General features: G+C 44.6%; 1 protein-coding gene across 2 annotated transcripts in view; it reads left to right on the top strand.

Annotated features, from left to right (window-relative positions):
• Window positions 1–4,567: 4,567 nt before the first annotated feature.
• The window catches only part of AMOTL1 (angiomotin like 1), a 103,430-nt gene continuing 85,380 nt past the window's right edge, over window positions 4,568–22,617 (top strand). For both annotated transcript variants that reach the window (XM_082845209.1, XM_082845208.1), the window contains exon 1: window positions 4,568–4,735. In XM_082845209.1, coding sequence (XP_082701335.1) covers window positions 4,687–4,735 — 49 coding nt within the window. In that variant the 5' untranslated portion in view covers window positions 4,568–4,686. The remainder of the gene's footprint in view (window positions 4,736–22,617) is intronic.

Here is a 22,617-nt window from a genome sequence, read left to right as displayed (position 1 = left end):
GGCTCACCCCTGACCCCACCTTCCTCACAGCAGTGCTCTCCTGGCATCCTCTGCTTCGGGCACTTCCAGGACCCCCTGCGTTTTGCTCCTGTTAGCAGTTTACAAGATGGGGGCAGGGCATATGTCAGATCTCCAGAGGAGGAGCTTATTTGAGAACGGGATTTTATATTTGGAAATAAGCAGGAAAAAAAACTACAACTATTGTCTTTGTAAAACAGAGAACTGAAAGAAAAGCTTGGAAGAAATCGTCTTACCTGGCAATAATATAGATTTAGCAAACCTGGGGTTGGTGTGACCGTTTTATGTTTTGGAAAAGAAGAAGTTCAAAGAAAAAGTGTTGAGAAGCACAGCAATGTGCCCTCTCCGTTCCCCTGCCTTTGCTAGTAAGGACGTCCTTCCCTCAGCACTTGGATTTCTTGGAACCTGCCCCTTTCCCTCCCTGTACAAAGCCAGTCACTCCTGCATGCTCCCATAATGCTTTGCTTTTAACGTTCTAACATGTCACCCATTGTCCTTTACCTTTATCATATTAAGCTCGGATACAGTAAATGCTGCTGAAAGAGAAATGGAAGAGCACCTTGACCCCAGTGAACCAGTGGGAGGCCTTAGTCCTTGACCCTCAAATTTTGGTGGGCTTGGCATTGCTTACAGTGGATTCTATGACGACTCCATCCTTAGAGACCCTGAATCTCTAGAATTTGGAGGTGAGACATCAGGAATTTAAAATTTTACCTGCTTTGGCTTATAAATCACACTTTGGGAAGCACTACAGAACTTGGGTTTCTATGTTCTAGAAACAAAACAAGCGTTTGATTAAGGCAGCCTGGCTGCACTGAGCCATTGGTTTGTTCGTGCAACAGGTATTCATTGAGAACCACTAATTGTAGTGTGACCTGTCCTAGGTGATGCCGGGCAGTAGCTGTCCCTTTTGTGGATATGCCTGTCCACTCCTTTTTTGCCATTTGCTGTTTCCCTCCTGGCAAGCTCAGGCCCATTCTTAGGGCCCATCCTAGTCCAAGTAGCAGACGATAAAGACTTTTAAGGCTGTGTTTGGTGGGTGCAGAGAAGAAGAGTGAGGGGGAGGAGAGGATTGCCATTGTAATAGAGAAGTAAATTCCTTGGTATTTCAAATCACTGGAGAAGGGAGGGGTTTCTTTTACTGAATTCCTATTATGTGCCCAGCACTTGACATATATTTTCTAATCCTCACTATAAGCCAATGAGCTCAATGTAATGATTCCCATTTTACAGAGGAGGTAGCTGAAGCTTATGTTTTGTTACTCTCCATAGCTAGAAATAGGTGGACCCGGACTAGAGCTCAGGACTTAACTCTAAGACCATGCTCATCCTTCTCTTCCTGGAGTCCTCTGTTCCCTCACTATTCTTCCAGCCTCTGTGCTTGTCTGGAACATCCTGGTACCTGCCCTGTCTGGACTTAAAGACTGTTCCCTGAGGTGTCCCTAAGAGTGCCAAAATTGCTCTGTCACCTTCTTAACTCTCCTAGGGGTGAGTAAAAGACAACTTGGGTCGCTTTATAGAAAGGATGCTGACCTGTAGAGTGAGTACGTAGGTCCAAAATCACAGATGCCGACCGATTCACTCCCTTACTGCGAGTAAAGCTGCATTCAGTTTTTAGTGTAAACATACCTTGTTTCTTTTTGGCCCCAGCCTTAGTCAGGATCTGCAGCCAAATATACTATAAAATGTTACCGATGGCCTCTTGCTGGTGAAATCTGAAGTCTTTTTCTCAGCCCTCAGTTCCTGAACACGCGTCACATATACTTGATGTAGAAGATTATTCATTTTCTGCATTTGATATAGTGATTATTAATGGTTGAGGAAATTAAGGTGAGCGGAGGGGGAAAATTGGCCTAGTAAACTATCACTCGGTATCACTTTGAAAAGTCTAGGCTGGGTCCACCCGATTGAATCAGCAGATTCTTGAGCCCACAAGCTGTGCCTGTCACTTCCTCAGAAGTCTAGGAGTCTGTGGCATTTGATAGGGGGACCATCTTCTTAAAGCTTCCTCTAGCTTCCATGCCTGGAAACCTTCCTAGCTCTTCTACTTCCCCAGCGTCTGCCTCTTCTGCCTCCTCCTTTCCTGAATTTTCTGTCGTGGGCATTCTCCAAGTAAACTGATCGTCAAAGCTGCATCTCTGTTTTTCTCTGCATTTCTGTCCTTGACTTCTCACCCAGGCTCTTGTCCCTTTTTTCTTTTGCCCAGACGACAGGAAGCCTGTCAACATCTCTCTCAAACCAGTTCCCCCTCTCAACTCTGCTTCTTCCATCATTGGTTCATCCGTTGGACCAACTGGTTTATAAATGTTCCAAGAATGATCCATTCTTCCTGTGACCCAGGCACAAAATCTGAGTTAACTTGGTTACTTTGTTCTTTCTCCCAGGATAGCTGTCTAGTCAACGAAAAGAGTAAAATCTTGCTTCGGAGATTTTGTGTCTTCCCTGTATTGGGTATCCTCAAAGATTTGGTATCTACATGGTATCTCTTTCTTCCTTTCTGTCTCCCAACCTCAGTTGTCATTGCTTCCTGTAGCTATTTCCCAGATGGGCTCCCTATGTCCAGGGCTAATGGAGGGTTGCTTGAAATAATAGCAAATGTGCTGAGCACTTATATGCATCGTGCTAAGTATTTTATATTCGTTGCTTTATTCAGTCCGTACAACCACCCTGTGAGGGTTGGTGCAATTTCCCTCATCTTGCAAATGAAGAAACTGAGGTTTAGAGAAGGTAGATGACTTGCCTAAGTGCCCACAGGTAGAGTGGTTGAGCTGTGACTCAACCACTCATTTCTGTTTTGTTCCAGTGGATGCTTGTAACTGTTAAATTCTGCTGCCTCTCAGGATATAGTATGGTATCTAATAGGGGGCAATTAATAAATGTTAGTTTCCTTCCTACTTTCCCTCCTTTTTCTATCCATCACCTCTCCCCCAGCCTATGCTAAATTCATACAATGCCAGTGGCTCTGAGCTCCACCACTCTTCAAGGCTCTCCTTTCTCCTGCATGCACTCAGTCCTCTCCACCAGGGGCCCTCTGGCCTGTTAGGAACGGGGCCGCACAGCAGGAGGTGAGTGGCGGCGAGCAAGTGAAGTTTCATCTGCCGCTTCCCATCGCTCCCCATTGCTCGCATTACCGCCTGAACTATCGCCCAGCCCAGTCCTTGGAAAAATTGTCTTCCAGGAAACCGGTCCCTGGTGCCAAAAGGTTAGGGGACCGCTGCTCTCCACTTTTTCCAAGCATCTCCAGTGCTTTCCTGCTCTGTGGTTGCGTGTTTTGTTATCTTAAATAAATAAATCCTTGAAGGGCTGGTTAGCTGCTGTTTCGTTTCTTTTATGTGTTATCGAGTACTAGGGTATCGGACTTTAAATGTGGTAGGTTTTTGGTGAATAATTGTTAAATTATTGCATTTGGGTTTTATCTTGAGAGCAGAGGTTACTGAACCATCAGGGATGTATCACAAGGAAAGACTGGAATCAGAGGGACACACAACCCACCAGGATTGAGTGGAGGGGTAAAACTGCTGGCTGACTAGTTAGCTAATTGCCACAATCCAGGCGGGAATTCCTGAAAGAATTCTGGTCTAGACAGAAGGCAGAGAGGAGAGGCGCACAAGGTAAGAGGTGTGGTATGCCCTGGCTCTCCTATTAACATCTTCCTCAGCAACTGCAATACTATTACCTGGCCTGTGCTCCTGGAAGCAGCAGAGACAGCTCCTGGAAGCTAGGGAGAGATGTTACATGGTGTGGGTAGGTTTGGGGTCCCCAGATCGAGGCTCCCGAGGTCTGCAATTGAGTATACGGGGGTGGGTGAGGAGTGTTACTCAGTGTAGCCTGGTTTAAGAGGTGGGACAGAATCAGCAACATTCTCCCAGAATTACTTTAATCGCCTCCGCTCGGGCAGGTAACAGCCTAGATGTTTGTGACTACTGGTTGTAATATCTGAAGTTGTAGAATCTGTTTTGGCCCTTCTGCTAGTCAACGGAGCCCAGAGCAGCAGCTTGTCGCCCAATCCCAGTGCATGATAGAAGCACTGGGGCTAGGGGAATGCAAAGAGAAAAGTCTGGCCACTTTTCATCTGGAAATTCCGCTTAAGAAGAAAAAAATCCTACACAGAACTGATCTGGACTTTGAGGGCAGATCGGGAAACCGATTTCGGCCGGAGTTGGCCTGGTGGGAAGGAAGAGAAAGTCAAAGGAAGGAGAAGTGGAGTCTGACATGAATTAAACCTCGGTAGGGACCAAAACAAGGGAGGCCGTCGCCCTCCTAACTCTCGGGGAGACACGTCAGCTAGAGCTCGGGGCAATTTCAGCTGGCGATCTCCCGGGCCCCGGGAGGGGCGGCGGAAGCCTGGAGACGGGCTCTAGGGCCCAGCGGCCGGGCGCTGGGCGGGGGTGAAGTGTAGGGTTACAGTGACGATCCCGGACTACCCTCCCCGCGCGGTGCGCGGGGCGCGGGGAGCGCGGGCGGCGGCGGGAGCGCACGGGACGCTCTAGGACCCAGCGGCGGTGGTCCGGTTTGGGGCTGGAGGGGAAGCCTCGGCGTGTCTCCTCTTCCTTGTGAATGGGGCTGCTTGTCGGGCGCCGCTTCCCCAGGCTGCCACACGCCATGCCCGGCGCGCTGCTTGGCGGCCGCCTTCCCCAGCCGCGGCACTGAACTAGCCATGATCGCCTCATGTGGAGGGCAAAGTTGCGGCGGGGAACTTGTGAGTCTGCAGTGAAAGGTAACCAGTCCCCGCTCCGGGCGCAGGGCGGGCGCCTCCGACTCTCCCGCGCAGGGGACCCGGCCCATCGATGCTCCCCGCCCCCTGCCGCTCCGGGCCGGCGGCTCCTCTCCGGGAGTTCGGGGCGGAGATCGGCCCGGCTCCGGAACGACTTGGGCAGCCTTTTCGGTGCCGGGGGCCGGGAGTGCTTACCACCGGAATCTTGATCTCCCTTACCCATATTGCTTTAAAAAAAGAAAAAGAAAAATCAGAACTCTGTTCCCGCGCTACTCTGCAGGCCCCGGAGCCGGCCGGCCGGGTCGCAGCGCCGCGCCTCCCCGCGCCCCCTCGAAGACTGGGAGTCGTTTGGCCGTCGTGGCCCGTGGCCGGGGCTGCAGGCGCGCCCTCGCCTTGGGGCTGGCCTTTCCGGAGGGGCGCTGCCATATGGCCGCCCTCTCCGCGACGCGCCGGCGCGCGGCTCTCCGGCGGCCGAGGGAGGCGGCGGAAGGGGTGGCCGGTGGCCGCTTCCCTGCGCGCGAGACAAAGGCGCGCACGGTGGCCCGCCCGACGCGCCGGACCCCTCCTGTAGCCCCAAAGTCTAGTCTCTGGCGGGTGGGGGCGGAGAAGCGATCGCGCCGCGGACCCCCGTCCTCGGACCGCGTTCTCTGATTGCTTCTTCTTTGTTCTCCCGGGACAAGTTTCTTTGACAGAAACTGGGGAGTTAGATCCAGCTCTCCCTTGCTGTTCGTGTTACTTCAAAAGAATCTGGTTTCAGGGGGAAAAACATTAAACTTTCCAAGTGGAGATGGCTCTTCTTGGAATGGGACTTTCGTGGCACTTCGGTCGATGACAGCTGGGCAGAGCGGGGCCCGCGCTGTGGCAGGGGCCGTACGTGCCCCGTGGGCAGCCGGGCTGGAGGAACGGGCGGCGAAACCGACGAGCGCTGGCTCGCACCCACCTCTAGGGCCTCCGCCGCGGCGACCTTTCCAAGTTTCCCTCTTAGGAGCCCAGGCTGAGAATCCGGCTGCCTGCCCGCAGCTCCCGCGCCTCGCCACGCCCTACTCTCTAGTATCTTGATTGGTGGCTGTAAAGACTTTCCCTTTCCATTTTTGTTCGAAGGGTCTTTGCTTCTTTGGCTTTGGCGTCGGTTTCCTGTCCCCGAGTGGCACATGCTTTGGAAAATGCCCGGCTAGTGTGTGGATCACCTGAACTGAGGCTTCAGTAGACGTGGCCCTGACGATGGGCCTCGGAGCCTTTGAGGTTGGGACCGAACATTTTCCGCCCTCGGTCCCCCTCAGTTCCTTTGCCCTGTCCTGATACAGTGCGGACATGGTTGCCCGTTTTCTTCCTCCGAGGCATGTTAGGAGAATCGAGTTTTTGTACTGCTTTTTAAAGTCCTTGGTGGTGTTGGAGATAGTGGGTCACTAGAGCCATTTATGATGCCGCAAGATGCTTTGGACTACCCCAAACAATAACGTTACTTGCTATAAGCAAATACAACCAGAATAGAGGGATTATTAACAGCTACTATTCCAAAAAATTTCCTTCCTTTTCAGGAAGTGAAAAGTCTGGGCTTGAAATGTTGAATAGTCATTTCTCTCTCTCTGCTTCCAAAACTGGCCAGTGTGTTGCTGCCAAACTAAGATTTCCCCTGGCCGCCCACCACTCCGGGCTGTCCACCACTCCTGGACCCGGCAGCTCTCCGTGGACGTCCGACCCAAGTTAAGCATTGGTGTCTCTCCAGCTTGCAAGTTCTTGAAGCATCTAGACCAGTGTGACATTTATCTCCCAGGACGCTGCTCTGATCATCATAGTACATCTACTATAATGCTTTTTATGGAAGCAATGTGGGCACAATCCTTAATACACTTTGAACTGTTCTACAGAGGAGCAAAGGGTTGGAAACCACTGATTTGACCAGAATTAAAAGGAGTAGGGCATAGAGTAGAAGGCTTTAGAGCTGCCTGCCTCTACTCTCCCTGGTGGGGCATGGGGGATGTTTAGTTTCTGGATGGGTATACTTTACTTTCGTGAGATACATTTTTCAAGATAAATGAGGAAACCCTTGTGAACTCTGCAAGTGGATAGGAGGAGAGAAGGTGCTCTTAACTCCACTCCCACTCCCTTTTTTTTATTAGTATTTTTAGTTTTTATAAAAATGTTTACTTATTTAGCTACTCCGGGTCTTTGTTGCAGGATCCCTGCATTGGGAGCACAGAGTCAACCACTGGACCACCAGGGAAGTCCCCTCTCCCTTCTTTTTTTTTTTTTTTTGCGGTACGCGGGCCTCTCACTGTTGTGGCCTCTCCCGTTGCGGAGCACAGGCTCCGGACGCTCAGGCTCAGCGGCCATGGCTCACGGGTCCAGCCGCTCCGCGGCATGTGGGATCTTCCCAGACCGGGGCACGAACCCGTGTCTCCTGCATCGGCAGGCGGACTCTCAACCACTGCGCCACCAGGGAAGCCCTCCGTTCTTTTTAAAATGCACAGAAGTCTTGGTCTTTTGGTTCTGTGTGATGGTGGGGGGGTGAAGAATACTAATGTACTGAAGGGCATGTGGAGATCAAAGCACTTAAAAATACATCTGTTCATGCGAGCTAATGGAGGACTTTCGGTTTAAATGAGATTTTAAAGTGCTGTTAAGAAAAGCACAGGAGTGCAGAAATGTGAGTGATTTTCTGGGAAGGCACTCTGCTGATTAGACTTGAGAGTGTCTTCTGCCCTTGGCCAGTTCGTCTGGAGGTTTCTGTGGATAGAGCTCTGCTTTTTTTTTTTTTTTTTTTTTAAGTCTACCCCTGTGGAGAATTGTAGACACAGGGCCTGGGGGAAAGATGGCCGACCTAATTGAAATTAGATGGCTGGCTGGCTGGTGAGAGTTCTGTTGAAAAGTACAGCCCCTAGGTACCAGTGCTTCATAGCAATTTGTGAAAATGCTTTGAAAATGATAAAGCACTGTATAACGTAAAGCTTTTTAAAGAAAAAAATAATGAACAACTTAGAAAACAAGGGAATTGCTAGTGAAAATCGTAAAAATCTGATATTCCAGGCCAATACATTAAAAAGGAAGTGACTTTGTAAGACCCATTAGTAGTCCTGATAAGCAAAATTCTCCCAAAGTAACATCCTCACTCCTTCCAAGTAGCTATCTGCATTTTAAATGCATATGAAAGCTTAGATCAGGAAATTCTCTAGTGTTTTGAATAATTTTTCTCCTCCTATTCTTTCATTAGTTTTGGTAGGTTCTTATGTCCCAGAATTCACTAGGCAATAGAATACTTGAAAAGCAAGGGGTAACTTGGAGGTCAAGTAAGAGGACATAATTATAAGGTTTGTTGGAAATAGTCTGAGGTTGTTGAGGTTTTTATTTGTTTGCTTAGCGATTTAAAAAAAATTGTTTTATTTTGTTGGTTTGTTTTGTCTTGGAGGGAAGGCAACATTTAAATCTTGGCCATTGTGGGTGGATCCGTACACTACATTTTCTGGAACGGAGGCACGCCTGGGCTTGCATGTTGCCACCACTCTGAGTTCTTCCCTAACTTGTGAGGCCCTTGGCCTCCATCCTTGTGAAATCTTAGGGTATATTCATTCCAGGCTCTTAGGACCAGACTCCTGGACTCCCAAAGTGTCTCACACATCAGGCATTTTTTCTCCCTTTATTGGGGGGGGGCTGGGGGAGTAGCCCTAACGTGTTAGGAAATGTATCCCTGTTAAGCCTCTGGAGAATTGGGCTTAACTTAAAAAGAATAATAAAGTCACATGATCCTACTGTGTGTGTTTCAATCTGTATTTGGGACTTCACTGGCCAGTACTGCAGCTATGTACACCTCTTTTCTTGTTTGTTTTGTTTTTAAGTAAAATGCCTGTAGCTCACTTGTTTGTTTGTTTAACTTTTAGTTTGGAAATGATTATAACTTTACGGGAAGTTGCAAAAATAGTAGAGAGGTCCCTTGTACTCTTCACCCAGTTTCCCCCATTGGTAACATCTCACATAACCAGAGTACAACAGTAGAACCAGGAAATGGACCTTGGTGCGATCCAGACCATATTCAGATTTCACCAGTTTTACATGCAAACATTCGGGTTTGTGTGTGTTATCCTCCTGTGCAATTTTTTTTCACATGTGTAGCTCCCTGTAGCTACCACCACAATCAAGATGCAGAGTTATTCTATAACCTCAAAGCCCTGCTTTGTGCCACCCCTTTATGGTCACCCTCCCCTTCCCCCTATTCCATCTCTAAACTGTAGTAACCACTCTGTTCTCCTGTATAATTTTGAGAATATTACATACATAAAATTATGCAGTATGTGATCTTTATGAGATTAGCTTTTTCACTCAGCATAATACCCTTGAGATCCACCCAGACTATTGCTTTATCACTAGTTTGTTCCTTTTTATTGCTGAGTAGTATTCCCTGGTGTGGATAGACCACAGTTTGCTTAAGCATTTGCCCACCGAAAGACACCTGGTTGTTTTCAGTTTTTGGCTCTTACAGTTAAAGACGCTATGAACGTTCATGTACAGGTTTTGGTGAGGACAGAGTTTTTGTTTCTTTGGAACGAATGCCTAGGATTAGGATTGCTGGGTTTTGTATGGTAGGTGTATGTTTAGTTTTTTAAGAAATTGTCAAACTTTTCCAGAGTGTCTACCATTTTACATTCCCACCAGTAATGTGTGAGAGATGCAGTTTCTCTGCATCCTCACCAGCTTTTGTTTATCATTTTAGCTGTCCCAGTAAATATTTTAATCTCATCATGGTTTTAATTTGCATTCCCTAATGGCTAACGACGTTGGACATCTTTTCATGTGCTTGTTTGCCACCTGTATGTCCTCTGTGGTGCAATGTCTGCTCCCGTCTTGCCGTGTTCTAACTGGATTATTATTATTATTATTATTTGCCATTGAGCTTTGAGAATTCCTTATATATTCCAGATATGAGTCCTTTGTCAGATATGTGGCTTGCGTATATATTTTTTTCAGTATGTAGTCTGTCTTTTCAGTTGCAGGAAAAAAATGTTTAATTTTGCTAATGTCCAATTTATTGAGTTTTTCCTTTTCTGGATCGTGCTTTTGGTGTCACATCTAAGAACATTTTGCCTAGGTTAATATTCCAAAGATTTTCTATTTTTTAAAAAAAATTTCATGGTTTTACATTTTATATTCAAAGTGTAGTTCACTTTTACCCTCTTAAGAATGTGTATGTCTTGCTATCCATCTTCTAAACCATCTCTTAGGTGTTGATTATGCATTTAGTGCTCTGGAAGCACACGGGTGAATCAGGCATAGTTCCCACTCTCCAGAGCTCGCTATTGGTGAGGTGGTATGTGGACATTCCCAGGTGTTAATATTGTGATAGAAGAGAAGAGCGTGATGTATTTGGGGGCACAGAGAAGAGAAGCAGCAGGGAGGTCTCACTTTGATCAGGTGGTCAGGGAGGGCTTCCCTGGGCATGTTGCCCAAGCACGGTGGGAAGAAAATGGGTTCTTGCCTTTGATCTAGTTTTTAGATATTTTACTGACATGAATTCTTCAGTGTGGGTTACCCTGGTTCTTGAGCACAGGCTGAAGGACTTTGGGCAAACTGAGTGGTTGAGGACTTTTTTGAACAGCACATGGCATAATAGGTTAAAAAAAAAAAAAAGAAAATGCAGTACTTAAAACTGAGTATGAGTAAGGTTGAATTGATTTAAAGTTAGAATATGTGTCAAAATGAAGAAGGCAGTAGTATTTTGGGTTGTTTAGGGTCAGATGGACTTAGTTTGCTTCCTGGCCCTGCCACCTCCTTTCTGTGTGATCTCAGACCCGTGCAACTTCATGGAGACAGTAATGGTTCTTACCTGGTGGAGTTGCATGCAGGTGAAATGAATTGATGCATATACGGCACTTAGCTCAGTGCTGGCACATTCAAAGCATTCAGTAAATGCCTATTATTATCATTATTATTATTACTAGTAGTAGTAGTAACATAGCAGAAAGACAAATGGTTTTATAATGTTATGTGTTTTCTCATGTATCTTTTTCTTTGAGAAACTGGAATCCCAGTTCTTACTCATAGAAGCTTGCCTTTTCACACTTGGGAAAACTGAGCTGTATACCAAATACTGTTTATTTATTTAAAATTTTATTTTATGTCCTTATAGTTAATTTACAATGTAATGTTAATTTCTGCTATACAGCAAAGTGATTCAGTTATACATATATATATTCTTTTTCATATTCTTTTCCACTACGGTTTATTACAGGATATTGAATATAGTTGCCTGTGCTATACAGTAGGACCTTGTTGTTTACAAATATTATTTATTGATTGAGGTTAGAAGCTAGGATACTCTATTCACGATCTAGTGCTCCTTATAGAATATACCTTTTCCCTACCTCTGAACCAAGAGTTTCTGAGTAAAGAACAATTTTCTCTCCGCCCTGACCACAGGAGGTGGTAGGAGGTGTGTGCTGTCCTGAGCTAGTTCAGAGTTTGGGGTCCTTATTACCCGAGGTACAGTAAGCCAGGGCTGGTGTCACTGTGTCCCAAACTTCACTACTGGCAGCTCCCTTTCCTTTCCTTTGATGACCAAGCTGTTTATTTCCCAGAGGAAACGGACTGCGCCTTAGATGTACAGTTGTAGAGCAGTGGTTCTTAAACGTGGGTGGACATCAGAATCGTCAAGAAAGCTTCTTTAAAACCAGACTGCCGGGCCCCAGCCCCAGACTTTCTGTTTCAGCGGGTCTTGGATGGGGCCTGAGAATTTGCATTTCTAACAAGTTTCCAGGTGATATTGTCACTGCTGGTTCGGGGACCACACTTTGAGAAGCACTATTTTAGAGCATTGGCCCCTATAAATTAGACCTAGACTGAGGTACCTTACTTACTCTTTGGAACTGATTCTGTTCATGTTTAATGGTTGAGATCGAAATAGATTTGATTTCTGAGGTTCCTAGTTGATGTACATGACTGTATCCTTTCCTCTAATCCCTCTTCCATGCCTTCCCCCTTCCCCACCCCGACTTTTCCTTCTCTCGGTTGTCTTTTGATCTCTCAGTGCTTGGAAGACATGCCAGGTTATGGTAAATGGTGACCATATACCAGCCATATCACCTTGGCTAATTCACTTGGCATTCACCTTGGCTAATTCTGTAAAATAAATGTGTTTACTAATGCTTATATCCTAAGGTTATGGTGAGGCTTACCTGAGATAATGCCTGTTAAAGGGCCGTATAAGAGGTAAAGCATGGTGCAAAATTTGTTTTTTATTCTTTTGAGCGTCCTTGATTTCCCTTTGGAAGAGTGTCCTTGGATTTGGAGGCGGACTGCCTCTCCTGATGCTGAGTTCCACTGCTGCTGGGGGGACTCGGTAAAGATTGCTTAGAAGTGTTCAGGGACACTGTGGAGAAGTTACCTGCAGTGGACCGGCGTTTGGGCTAGGGTCTCTGAGGGCTTTCCAAGCTGCGATGTTTTGGAGGCTCATTGATGTGTAGTTGTAATGACCAGAGAAGAGCTCGGGGCTGGAAAAAAGCTTGAGCAGGTGCTGCACTGTTAAGAGAGTCCGCTTCCTCTCAGTGGAGAATTAAAATTCCATGAGTTTTTCCTCGCAGCTTAATCTGGCCCCCAGATTTTTCTTTCTTTTTTTTTTTTTTTTAAAGTTCTAGATTTATACCTTCCATGTTAACCGCTAGCCACATGTGGCCATCTAAATTAATGAAAATTGAATGAAACTAAACATTCAGGTCCTCAGTCATACGGGCCACGATTCAAGTGCCTAAGAGCCATGTCCATCATTACAGCAAGTTCCACTGGCCAGTGCTATTCTAGAGGGATGCTAGCCCTGTTTGTCTGAAGGCAGCATCATTGGGCTTCATATCGTGGGACCGGGGCACATTTTTTTTTTTTGCGGTACGCGGGCCTCTCACTGCTGTGGCCTCTCCCGTTGCGGAGCACAGGCTCCGGACGCGCAGGCTCAGCGGCCATGGCTCACGGGCCCAGCCGCTCCGCGGCATGTGGGATCCTCCCGGACCGGGGCACGAACCCGCGTCCCCTGCATCGGCAGGCGGACTCTCAACCACTGCGCCACCAGGGAAGCCCCCGGGGCACGTTTTTGAGTGAAATGTACCACTCTTCCCTTGGAAGTCTGGTGTGACTGGTGGGGAGAGAATACCGCGGGGATACTGCCCTGTCAGCTTGAACCTCACTTTGCCACTTGGCAGTTCGGAGGCTCATTTCCTTTGGAAGGTGGGTCAGCAAGGCATCTGGGCATGGAGTTTATCAAGTTAGCAGGCTGTTATCAAGGGGGGGGGGTGTGGTCTACTGTTTCTAGGGGATATTCGAGGCTTTGGTTCAGTTCATGGGATTCTTCCAGGAATCTGGTCCTTGAGAGAAACAAATGGAAATGTTAGGCTGGATCTAGCCCTGAGACCCCCTTCTCCTGGGGAGGATCCAGAGGCGGCCTGGACTCCTCCGCCTTGGGTCGGCTGCCCTGTTGAACCAGCCTTTGTCCGTGGGAGGCTGGGGGCTCACTCGTCTGGTTTGTGGCGCCAGTTTGTACTTGCTCGGATGCCATTCCGCGCTGCGTCATCCTCACTCTTGCTTCCTTTGAAGGTGTTCTGTAAACTGTCAAGTTCCTTTCCTTACTCCCCGGCATCCAGTCAGTCACCAGGTCCTCGCAGTTGACCCCCAGGATGGTTCTTGCATATGTCCCCGCCCTTCACGTGTCTCCACAACCCAACCAGCCGGACTCCTCATTACCTGGACTCTGTGGGAGCCATGTGACAGGTGTTCCCACTTTGCTGTCTCCCACCTCTTCTGATGAACTCTGTCCTCCCTCCCTCCCTCCTTCCACGCCTCTCAGGACAGGCAGGTCAGGAAAAGGATGACAGATGTCATGTCTTTCAGGCTCACTCTGCCTCCTCAGTGTGAGGTGGGGCGCACACACACCCTGTGGCCCTGTGCCCCGGAGGAAGGAGGCATCTCCCTTCCAGCTGCTGCTTCTCAGCTGTAAGGGCTGTTCCGGATGGCGTGGCCCAGGAACGGAACCCCTGAGAGCGGGCGTGAGGCAGGCCTTTCCCTTCCTTCCACGAGCTGTGCTCTGAAGGGCTCTGACCACCAAGTTTCTAGTGAGTGAGTCTTTCTATCTGGCAAGTCTGGGGAAAGGAGAGAATGTAAAATTCTCTAGTAAGGCCCTGTTTCCTGAGGGACGGGTCCCTAAAATCACTGCAACTAAGTTGCTCATCCTGGTGATGTGGGAGAAGGTTGAAAGATGTGAGAGCAATTTGTTCACTCATATGAACTCTGTAATTTATAATCAGTCCTCATTTTAGGGATGTGAGGTTTGTTTTCAGTATTGGATATTACAAGCAGTACTTTTTCTTTTACATACTTCTTTGCAAATGTACTAATATATATCTACTATAAATTCCTAGAATGATAACCATAATATAAGTACATTTTGAATTTTAATAGATATTGCCAAGTTGCCATCCAGAGATTCTATTTTTTTTCCATAAATTCTCCCCAATTCAATTTTGTTAAAATTTTACCATCTGATAGACAAAAGACTTATCTTTTAAATTTTTGTTTATTATGAGTGATATTTAGCTTCGTTTTACATGTTTATAAACTACCTGTATCTGTTTTCCTGAAAACTTTCTATTTATGTTAAACTTTTGCTTATCCATTTATAAAATCTCCTCATACATTAAGGGATGAGCCAATAATTGTCAAAAAAAAAAAATAACGATGTGAGGGCAGACAAGAGGGAGAGTCTGGGATCTTTTCTGAGGAATGGGGCGAGGAGGAGGAAGGATAGGAACAGAGACTAGGGAATGTGCTTTCTCAGATTTATGGAAACTCGTGGAGGCAGTGGACATTCCTTAGTGCATAGTCGTAAACTCACTGCAGAACACACGTAACCCCACTCTAGTTTCTGAAAGGAGACATGGACTAATGTTCCTTTATCTGGAAGAGAAAAAGAAAATGTCTTCTGAAATCCCAGTAGGCTTCAATGAAGACACCTGGGAAAGTACTGTAACCAGCACAAAACCATTTACGCAAACCTTGAAGATAATGGGGGTGTGAGGTTAGAAGCTGGAGGTTTGTAAAAGGACAGAATCCTGTCACACTCACCCTTCCCCATGGTGGTGACTGGCCTGGTAGGTCCAAAATGCGTGGCAGCATGAAAAGTGGTGAATAAATTCACTTTAGCTAACTTTTAGATTTGCTCCTGTAAAATACTCATCCAAAAAAAGGAAAGGGTATATCTGAAAAGGTCTACTCCGAAATAGGGATTATCTTGGTCCTGAGTTTAGAGCTAAAATTTCCCCAAATTCTGAAGTTACTTACCTTCAACTTTCTCCAAAATAAATTCCAGGAATATGGAGTGGAAAATAATGGAAAGAAATACAAATATTTATATTTTAATGGCATTTGTTAACTGTCCAAGATCACACTGTAGTCTAGGACCATAAAATGGGCTCTGTATAATTAAGTTTGCTCATAAAGTGAACAGCTTTTGTAGGATTAAATTTAGTAGTTAGGCAGAAATCACAAATATTCTAATTGAAACTACTCTGAATTAGTTTCAACTTCTCTTAGGATGGTACATGTTGAACATTTGGGGAGCATGACATTTCTTATTTGGGGACAGAATATAAATTAGGCAAAATTTTGGATACAGAAGCTCTCACCGCTCAATAAAAATCTGTTGATTTACTAACTCTGGACTGTGCAAGTCAATACTGAGGTGGAGAATTTGGTGAGGATACAGTAAAAGGATATAGTTCCTCCATTTGACATTTGAGGTCTCTCACGTGCGTGGAACTGAACTCGGTGTGGGGTGTATGTCCTTTGCACCTATGGAATTTATATTCTAAAAGGAATGTAATGTTAGAAAACAGAAGGCAAATGAACTGGTTTATTCCACTCTGAGAAACGAAGGCCAAGAAACGATTAATAACTGCCTTTCAAGTATTCTGTCTTCACTGTGGACTGCGTAAGAGGAAGCGTGTTGAAATGACAGATATCGTGACTTCTAGAAGCATGGAAGAGTTCCCTGCCAGGGAACTTGGGAGGGTATATGGAGGACACAGATGCAACCAGGAAATTACTAGATGTGTGAGTGTGACTTAGTGGAGGACACTCAGTAGAGATGATGGGAGGTGGGCCTAATGGGCCAGTTGTGATGTGTTCATCTGTGGAGCTGAATGGTTAAGACTCCAGAGCTGGAAACCTGGAGTCACTTCCCACCGGTGCCTCTCACTGGCTTTGTCATCTTGGGCAAATTACTTAACCTCTCTGTTCAGTAGTTTCCTCATATGTTAAATAGGGATAATAGTAACACCGACCTCAAAAGATCATTGTAAGAATTTATGTGTATTATGTGAGTTAAAATACGTAAAGTGCTAGGAACAATATCTGACACATTAAAAGAGTCATGTGTTAGTTATCACCCGTGTTCCATTGCTGTGCAACAAATTGCCTCATCCTACTGGCTTCAAACACTCATTTATTCTGCGTCCAGATTCTGTGGATCTGGACTTGAGACGGGGATGAGGTGTTTTGTTTCTGCTCCAGTGTGCTGGGAGGAGGCTGGGGGGTGACTGGATGGTTTGGGATTGGGTTATCTGGAGGCTCCTTCATTCACCTGTCTGGCGTCAGGGCTGGGATGCACTTGAAGGCTAGGTCTGCAGACTGGAGCCCCTTCAAGTGGCCTTTCCTCACAGCATCAGGCTAGTCAGAATTCTTGCGGGGTGGCTCAGAGCTCCAGATGTGAGTATCCCAGCAAACAAGATAGAAACTACCCTGCCTTTTATGGTCTGATCTTGGAAGTCACCTAGAGTCACTTCTGTCGTTCTTTATTGGGCAGTGCACTTAAAAGCTTACCAAAATCCAAGGGAAGGGGAGCTCATCTTTCTACAGGAGTGTCAAGGAATTTGCAGACGTGTATTAAACTGCTAAAGTCATCATAAGAATCATGTCGCCAATATTAAGATAAAGTATTAACAGTTGAGCACACAGTAAATCCTCAGCATTTGGACCACCTAGAGAATGTATTGTTCTGAAGATGTGAATTTTCTGTGTAGTTAAAGGTAAATGTGGCAGTTTTTCTGCAAGATTGATTCCCACCCCAACTCCGCCCCTCCACTTCCTCAGCTCTTGCCTTGTGTAACTTCTTCTTGATCGTTCAGAATCATCATTATAAACATCAATTAACGTGATGTGTTGTTTGAATTGAGGGTGGGGGGAGAAGGGTATATAGATAATACAAATATTTGTGGACAGTGAGTCTCATTTTTTAGATATAAGCACCACAGTTACCTTCCAAGAGGATGCTTTCCTACTCCTTGTTGAAATAGGATAGTAACTAAAATAGGTAGTAACTGAGGGTGCAAAATGATGATAGAATTAGTGTAAAAATTCACATACATGTTCTATGTGCAAGAGGTACTCGGTGATACACTGGAAAGCCCTATGCTGATGACGTTTCCCATTTCTTAAAGATTTGGACTGTGAGAGCCCTGGACACTTGCTAGGTGGAAGTTGGTCAGCGCCCACAGAACAGACCAGAGTCATCAGCACTGCAGAGCAGTTCAGTGATAGAATACGCTCTGGATCGAGTTCTGAAAAAGTCATCTTGTTTGAAAAAGCGTTCGAATTGGCAGACTTCTTTTCATTGGCTGTCTGTAGCCTTCTAATGCCCTTGACTTAACTTGCAGCCTTAAAGACCTCCATGGCCTTTTGCTTCAGCTCTTTTTCACTAAGAACTGCTCTTAGAGGATTGATCCAAAGATAGCTCAGAACCTTCACATAAATCAGCTGCTTTCTGAGTCTGATAGGGTGGCTAAATCAGTATTGTCCTGGTCTTTTAGTTTTGCTTTTCAAAAATTTCTTTTCTCTTTCTTTTTTCCTGCCTTCCCCCTTTAAAAAATCATAATCATATTTTAAGTCATAATTTAAAAATCATGATCCTGGGTTTGTCATTTTTGGTCTCCCTGGAGAAAGTGACAGCCAGTCTGAGAACTAGAAGTGGGTAGGAAGAGTGCAGGTCTTAGACCTGAAGAATGCCATTTGTTGAAAAGGGACATGGAGCCCTGGAGGACTGGCCGGAAGCTCAGGTGGCTGGAATCGTGACCGACAAGGACCAGATCAGAGTCAGTAGGTTCTCCCAGATGAGGGAGGGGAGCCCTTGGAAAACCACCAGGTGGGGCATGTGTCAGGGAGTCACATGAGACGTTCTATGGCGGCAGCACGGGTTATGTCTACATTCACCTTTCAATTTTCTCTTTGATTTGAGTGAGTTGTTCTATCTGGGAAGACCAGTGGAAGATTAGTGCTAGTTACACATCATTGTTTGCAAAATCTGCCTTATTTCATCATATAGAAAAAGGATTTAGGAATCTGTGATCTGTTGTTTGCTCATCCATTTAAGAAGTTAAGCAGAAAACAACCCTCAGGCTCTTAATTCTGGTTATCACCTAGAACTCTCCACTGAACTAAACGTAAGCCTCATCAATATAGCAGTGAAATCTGCTCACGTTGATGACCTTTGTGTCGATTCAGACCTGAGATTCAGATCTCCAGAAATGTTACATTATGTTCTGGTCATATTGATTCAGGCCTTTTTTTCAGAGAAATTATTGTAAATCAGTTTTGAAACCCTTGACTTGGAGGAATTAGTCAGTTCCTTGTTGCACTGGGCATTAGAGGAAATGTTCTAGTGGGTCTTTGTAGTCAACTGATACGTTATACATCTTGAAGCGAGGTCAGCCATTTTTATTCTTTGATTTTTCATTTTATTGGCCAGTTATAAGACTTACTGCTTGGGGATGAAAATAGGCTTTTAGTTGCCACCTGTGTCATGATCCTGAGGGACTAGGCTTTCAGGATCATAGGTAGTAAACGGTCAGTTTTTTCCTCCATTGACAGTGAAAGGGATGGACTCACTGCAGGAGATGCAGAGAAGAGATTTGGAGTTCACACCTTGACCTCCATCCTGTTATACCACCGGTGGATTGAAAGAAAAGTCATGGAACACAGGTGACAAGGGGAGGAGGGTTTTTTGAATTATTTGTAATTCTCAGTACAAAGGACAAATCTGCCTCCCCCCCCTCCACCCCGACTCCAAATAACTACCCTATTGTCCTTCTGTGTGAAGGTGGAGCCTCCGGAGCAGCTGACAGTGTTCAGGTTAGATTCTGGTTCCTGACACCTTCTCCAGGTCCACCTAGGCTCCTGTGTGCCAGGGTGGCCAGACAGGTTAGGAGTTTTGGAGAGCTTTTGGATGACACCGTGTATCCTTTCATTTTGGTTTTTGATAGTAGGACCACAACATTATGCTGATTTTCTGAGGAATTGTGTGTTGTAAGATGTCCCTTATTCCAAATTCTTGGAAAATTGAAAGTGTACTTTTAGTCTTGTTTGTCAGTCAGCTGAATAGTCTGAGCTAAACCACTCTAAAAGCCTTCACCTCTGGTTTGCTCGAGCATCTTGCTGCTGTTCCTAAAAAGCTCACCGGTTGGATCCTCTCTTGAAAGTGAAGTTTGCGGTGATGATTCTTTCTTTTGTTGTTTTGCTTTTATTTTATTTTTTAATTAAAAAATTTTTTATATTCTTTCCCATTATGGTTTATTACAGGATAGTGACTATAGTTCCCTGTGCTATACAGTAGGACCTTGTTGTTTGTCCATTCTGTGTATAATAGTTTGCATCTGCTAATCCCGAACTCCCACTCCAGCCTTCCCGCATCTCCCCCTTGGCAACCACAAGTCTGTTCTCTATGTCCGTGAGTCTGTTTCTGTTTCGTAAATAAGGTCATTTGTGTCATATTTTAATTCCACACATAAGTGATATCATATGGTATTTGTCTTTCTCTTTCTGATTTACTTCACTTAGTATGATAATCTCTAGGTCCATCCAACAGCCTTGATTCTTGTTCCGTTTCCCCATTCTCATCAAAAGAAGCTAAAATGTATTGAGCACTTACTGTGTGCTGGAACACTGCTCATAGTCCTTGCCATTGTCTCAGTTAAGCTTTGTTAACAGTCCTATGTAGTAGGTCCTATTATCCCCATTTCTTGGTAAGGTAATGGGCACCAAGAAGTTAACTCATTTGCTCCAGCTCACATAGCTAATAAATGGTAGAGCCTGGATTCTTACATTGTTTAAGAAACAGATTTGTCAAGACAGAACAAAAAGCACGGCACATCCTTCCTTTCCATTCAGTGGGTATTTTCTCCTCTGTCGTTTTTATTCTTTAAATCTTTCTAATACTCAAGTCTTTTGGCTTGACAGCATCATTCTCTTTTCTCTTCAGTCATCATGTCTTAACATCCTTCCCTTTGTCCAAAGATTGCCTGACTTCCTACCAGGCAAGTTATTACAGTTTCTTTTCTCCCCACCTCCTAATAGCAATCTCACAGAGGCTTTTTGCCCATCAAATGTCATTGTTGATTTTTATTCCCTTTTATAAGAATTCCTCAAGGGCAAGAAGATGCATTCCTATGCAGGTGTTTTCTAGAGGGGCTGCTCTCTCTCTTCAGATGCATTTTCTGTAATCAACAGGATCTTTCTTCTGACAGAGTTCCAGCAGCGCTTTGCATCAAAGGGCCTCTGTACGTCTTCTCTGTATGTCTCACCAGCTTATGGGGCTGTGGGCATCTTCCTTTGCCTGGGCAGGGAGGTAAATCATTTTCAAGTATGACTGGTTTGCAACATTTTTCATCTTAAAATTCTCCTTAAGTTTCACATTTTTTGCCGGAAAAGGCTATAGAACAAAAAACAGTGTTTCTCAAAGTGTGGCTTGTGGAACCCTGGGGGTTTCTGAGACCTAAAAGTTATCTTCTTAGTAATACCAAGACATGCGCCTTTTTCACCATATTGACGTTTGTACTGATGGTCCAAAAGCAAAAGTGGGTAAAACTGCAGGTGGGCCCACATGAATCAAGGCAGTGGCCCCCGACTGTACTAGAAGTCAGGCTGCTTCTCACCAGCACACCATATAAAAAGCCCGTTTCACTTAAGAATGTTCTTGTTGAAGCAGCACAGATGATCAATTCTGTTAAATCTCCGACCTCAAGTACATCTGTTTAGTGTCTTGTGTGACGAAGTGGGAAGTACACATAAAGTGCTGCTGCAGCAAACTCAGGAGGAGCCCTTGTGTGACAAGCACTTGAATCGTGACCTTAATAGCAGCTTTTCTCAGTTTTAGTTGAAAGAACAATCGACAAACTATGGTTATTCTGAGTTAGATATTTAATAGCTGTTTTCTCAAAAGTGAATAAAGGGTGACTGTTACGTCAAGAAAATCAATGCACAGTATTTGTTACCAATGATAAGACTCAAGCTTTCAAGTGAAAATTAGAATCTTGGAAAACTTGGATTTGCCACCATGAGCTTGACAACTTCCTAATACATAAAAGACTTTGATGGTTGCGATCTGTGTTGTCATAACAAATGTGATTTTGTCAATTTTGTTGATATTGCTTACTTGAAATATTTCCATGTATGGAAGATTTTGCATAGTTCGGTGAACCATTATTTTCCCAATGACCAATGTATGATGTTAGGAAATCCTGCACTGGTAAAGAAAAGTCCCTTCAAAGTGAAAGATGGACCAGTAGACTTTAACGTAATAGAATATAGAGGAATAGCCAAGAAAAGGTTTGTTTTTAAATTTACTTAATTTTTATTGGAATATAGTTGATTTATAATGTTGTGTTAGTTTCAGTGTATAGCAAAGTGATTCAGTTATATGTCTATGTATTATATATATGTGTATATATAATATATATATTCTTTTTCAGATTCTTTTCCCATATAGGTTATTACAAGGTATTGAAATAGTTCCCTGTGCTATACAGTAAGTCCTTGTTGTTTATCTATTTTATATGTAGTAGTGTGTATATGCTACTTCCAATCTCCTAATTTATCCCTCCCCTCCACCTTTCCTCTTTGGTAACCATAAGTTTGTTTTCCATGTCTGTGAGTCTGTTTCTGTTTTATAAATAAGTTCATTCATATCACTTTTTTTAGATTCTACATGTAAGTGTTATCAGATGATATTTGTCTTTCTCTGTGTGACTTACTTCATTTAGTATGACTTACTTCTAGGTCCATCCATGTTGCTGCAAAGGGCATCATTTCATTCTTTTTTATGGCTGAGTAGTACTCCATTGTATATGTATACCACATTTCTTTATCCATTCATCTGTTGATGGGTATTTAGGTTGCTTCCATGTCTTGGCGATTGTAAATAGTGCTGCAATGAACACTGGGGTGCATGTATCTTTTCAAATTATGGTTTTCTCCAGATATATGCCCAGTAGTGGGATTGCTGAATCATATGGTAGCTCTATTTTTAGTTTATTAGGGAACCTCCATACTGTTCTCTATATTGGCTGTACCAATTTACATTCCCATCAACAGTGTAGGAGGGCTCCCTTTTCTCCACACCCTCTCCAGCATTTACTGTTTGTAGATTTTTTTGATGATGGCCATTCGGACCAGTGTGAGGTGATACCTCATTGTAGTTTTGATTTGCATTTCTCTAATAATTAGTGATGACGAGCATCTTTTCATGTGCTTTTTGGTCATCCTTATGTCTTCTTTGTAGAAGTGTCTATTTATATCTTCTGCCCATTTTTTGATTGGGTTTTTTGTTGTTTCGATATTGAGCTGCATGAACTGTTTGTATATTTTGGAGATTAATCCCTTGTTGGTTGCTTTGTTTGCAAATATTTTCTCCCATTCTGTGGGGTATCTTTTAGTTTTGTTTATGGTTTGCTTTGCCGAGCAAAAGCTTTTAAGTTTAATTAGGTCCCATTTGTTTATTTTTGTGTGACCCAGAGCATGACATTCCTGCTTTTTGTTTAGGAAAAAAGGAGATAATGAAACCTAATTCTCAGAGATGTGAGAATTATCTG

Source organism: Leucopleurus acutus (assembly GCF_964270905.1).
Source record: "Leucopleurus acutus genome assembly, chromosome: 8".
NCBI lineage: Eukaryota > Metazoa > Chordata > Mammalia > Artiodactyla > Delphinidae > Leucopleurus > Leucopleurus acutus.
This window is presented reverse-complemented; position numbering and strand designations above follow the sequence as displayed.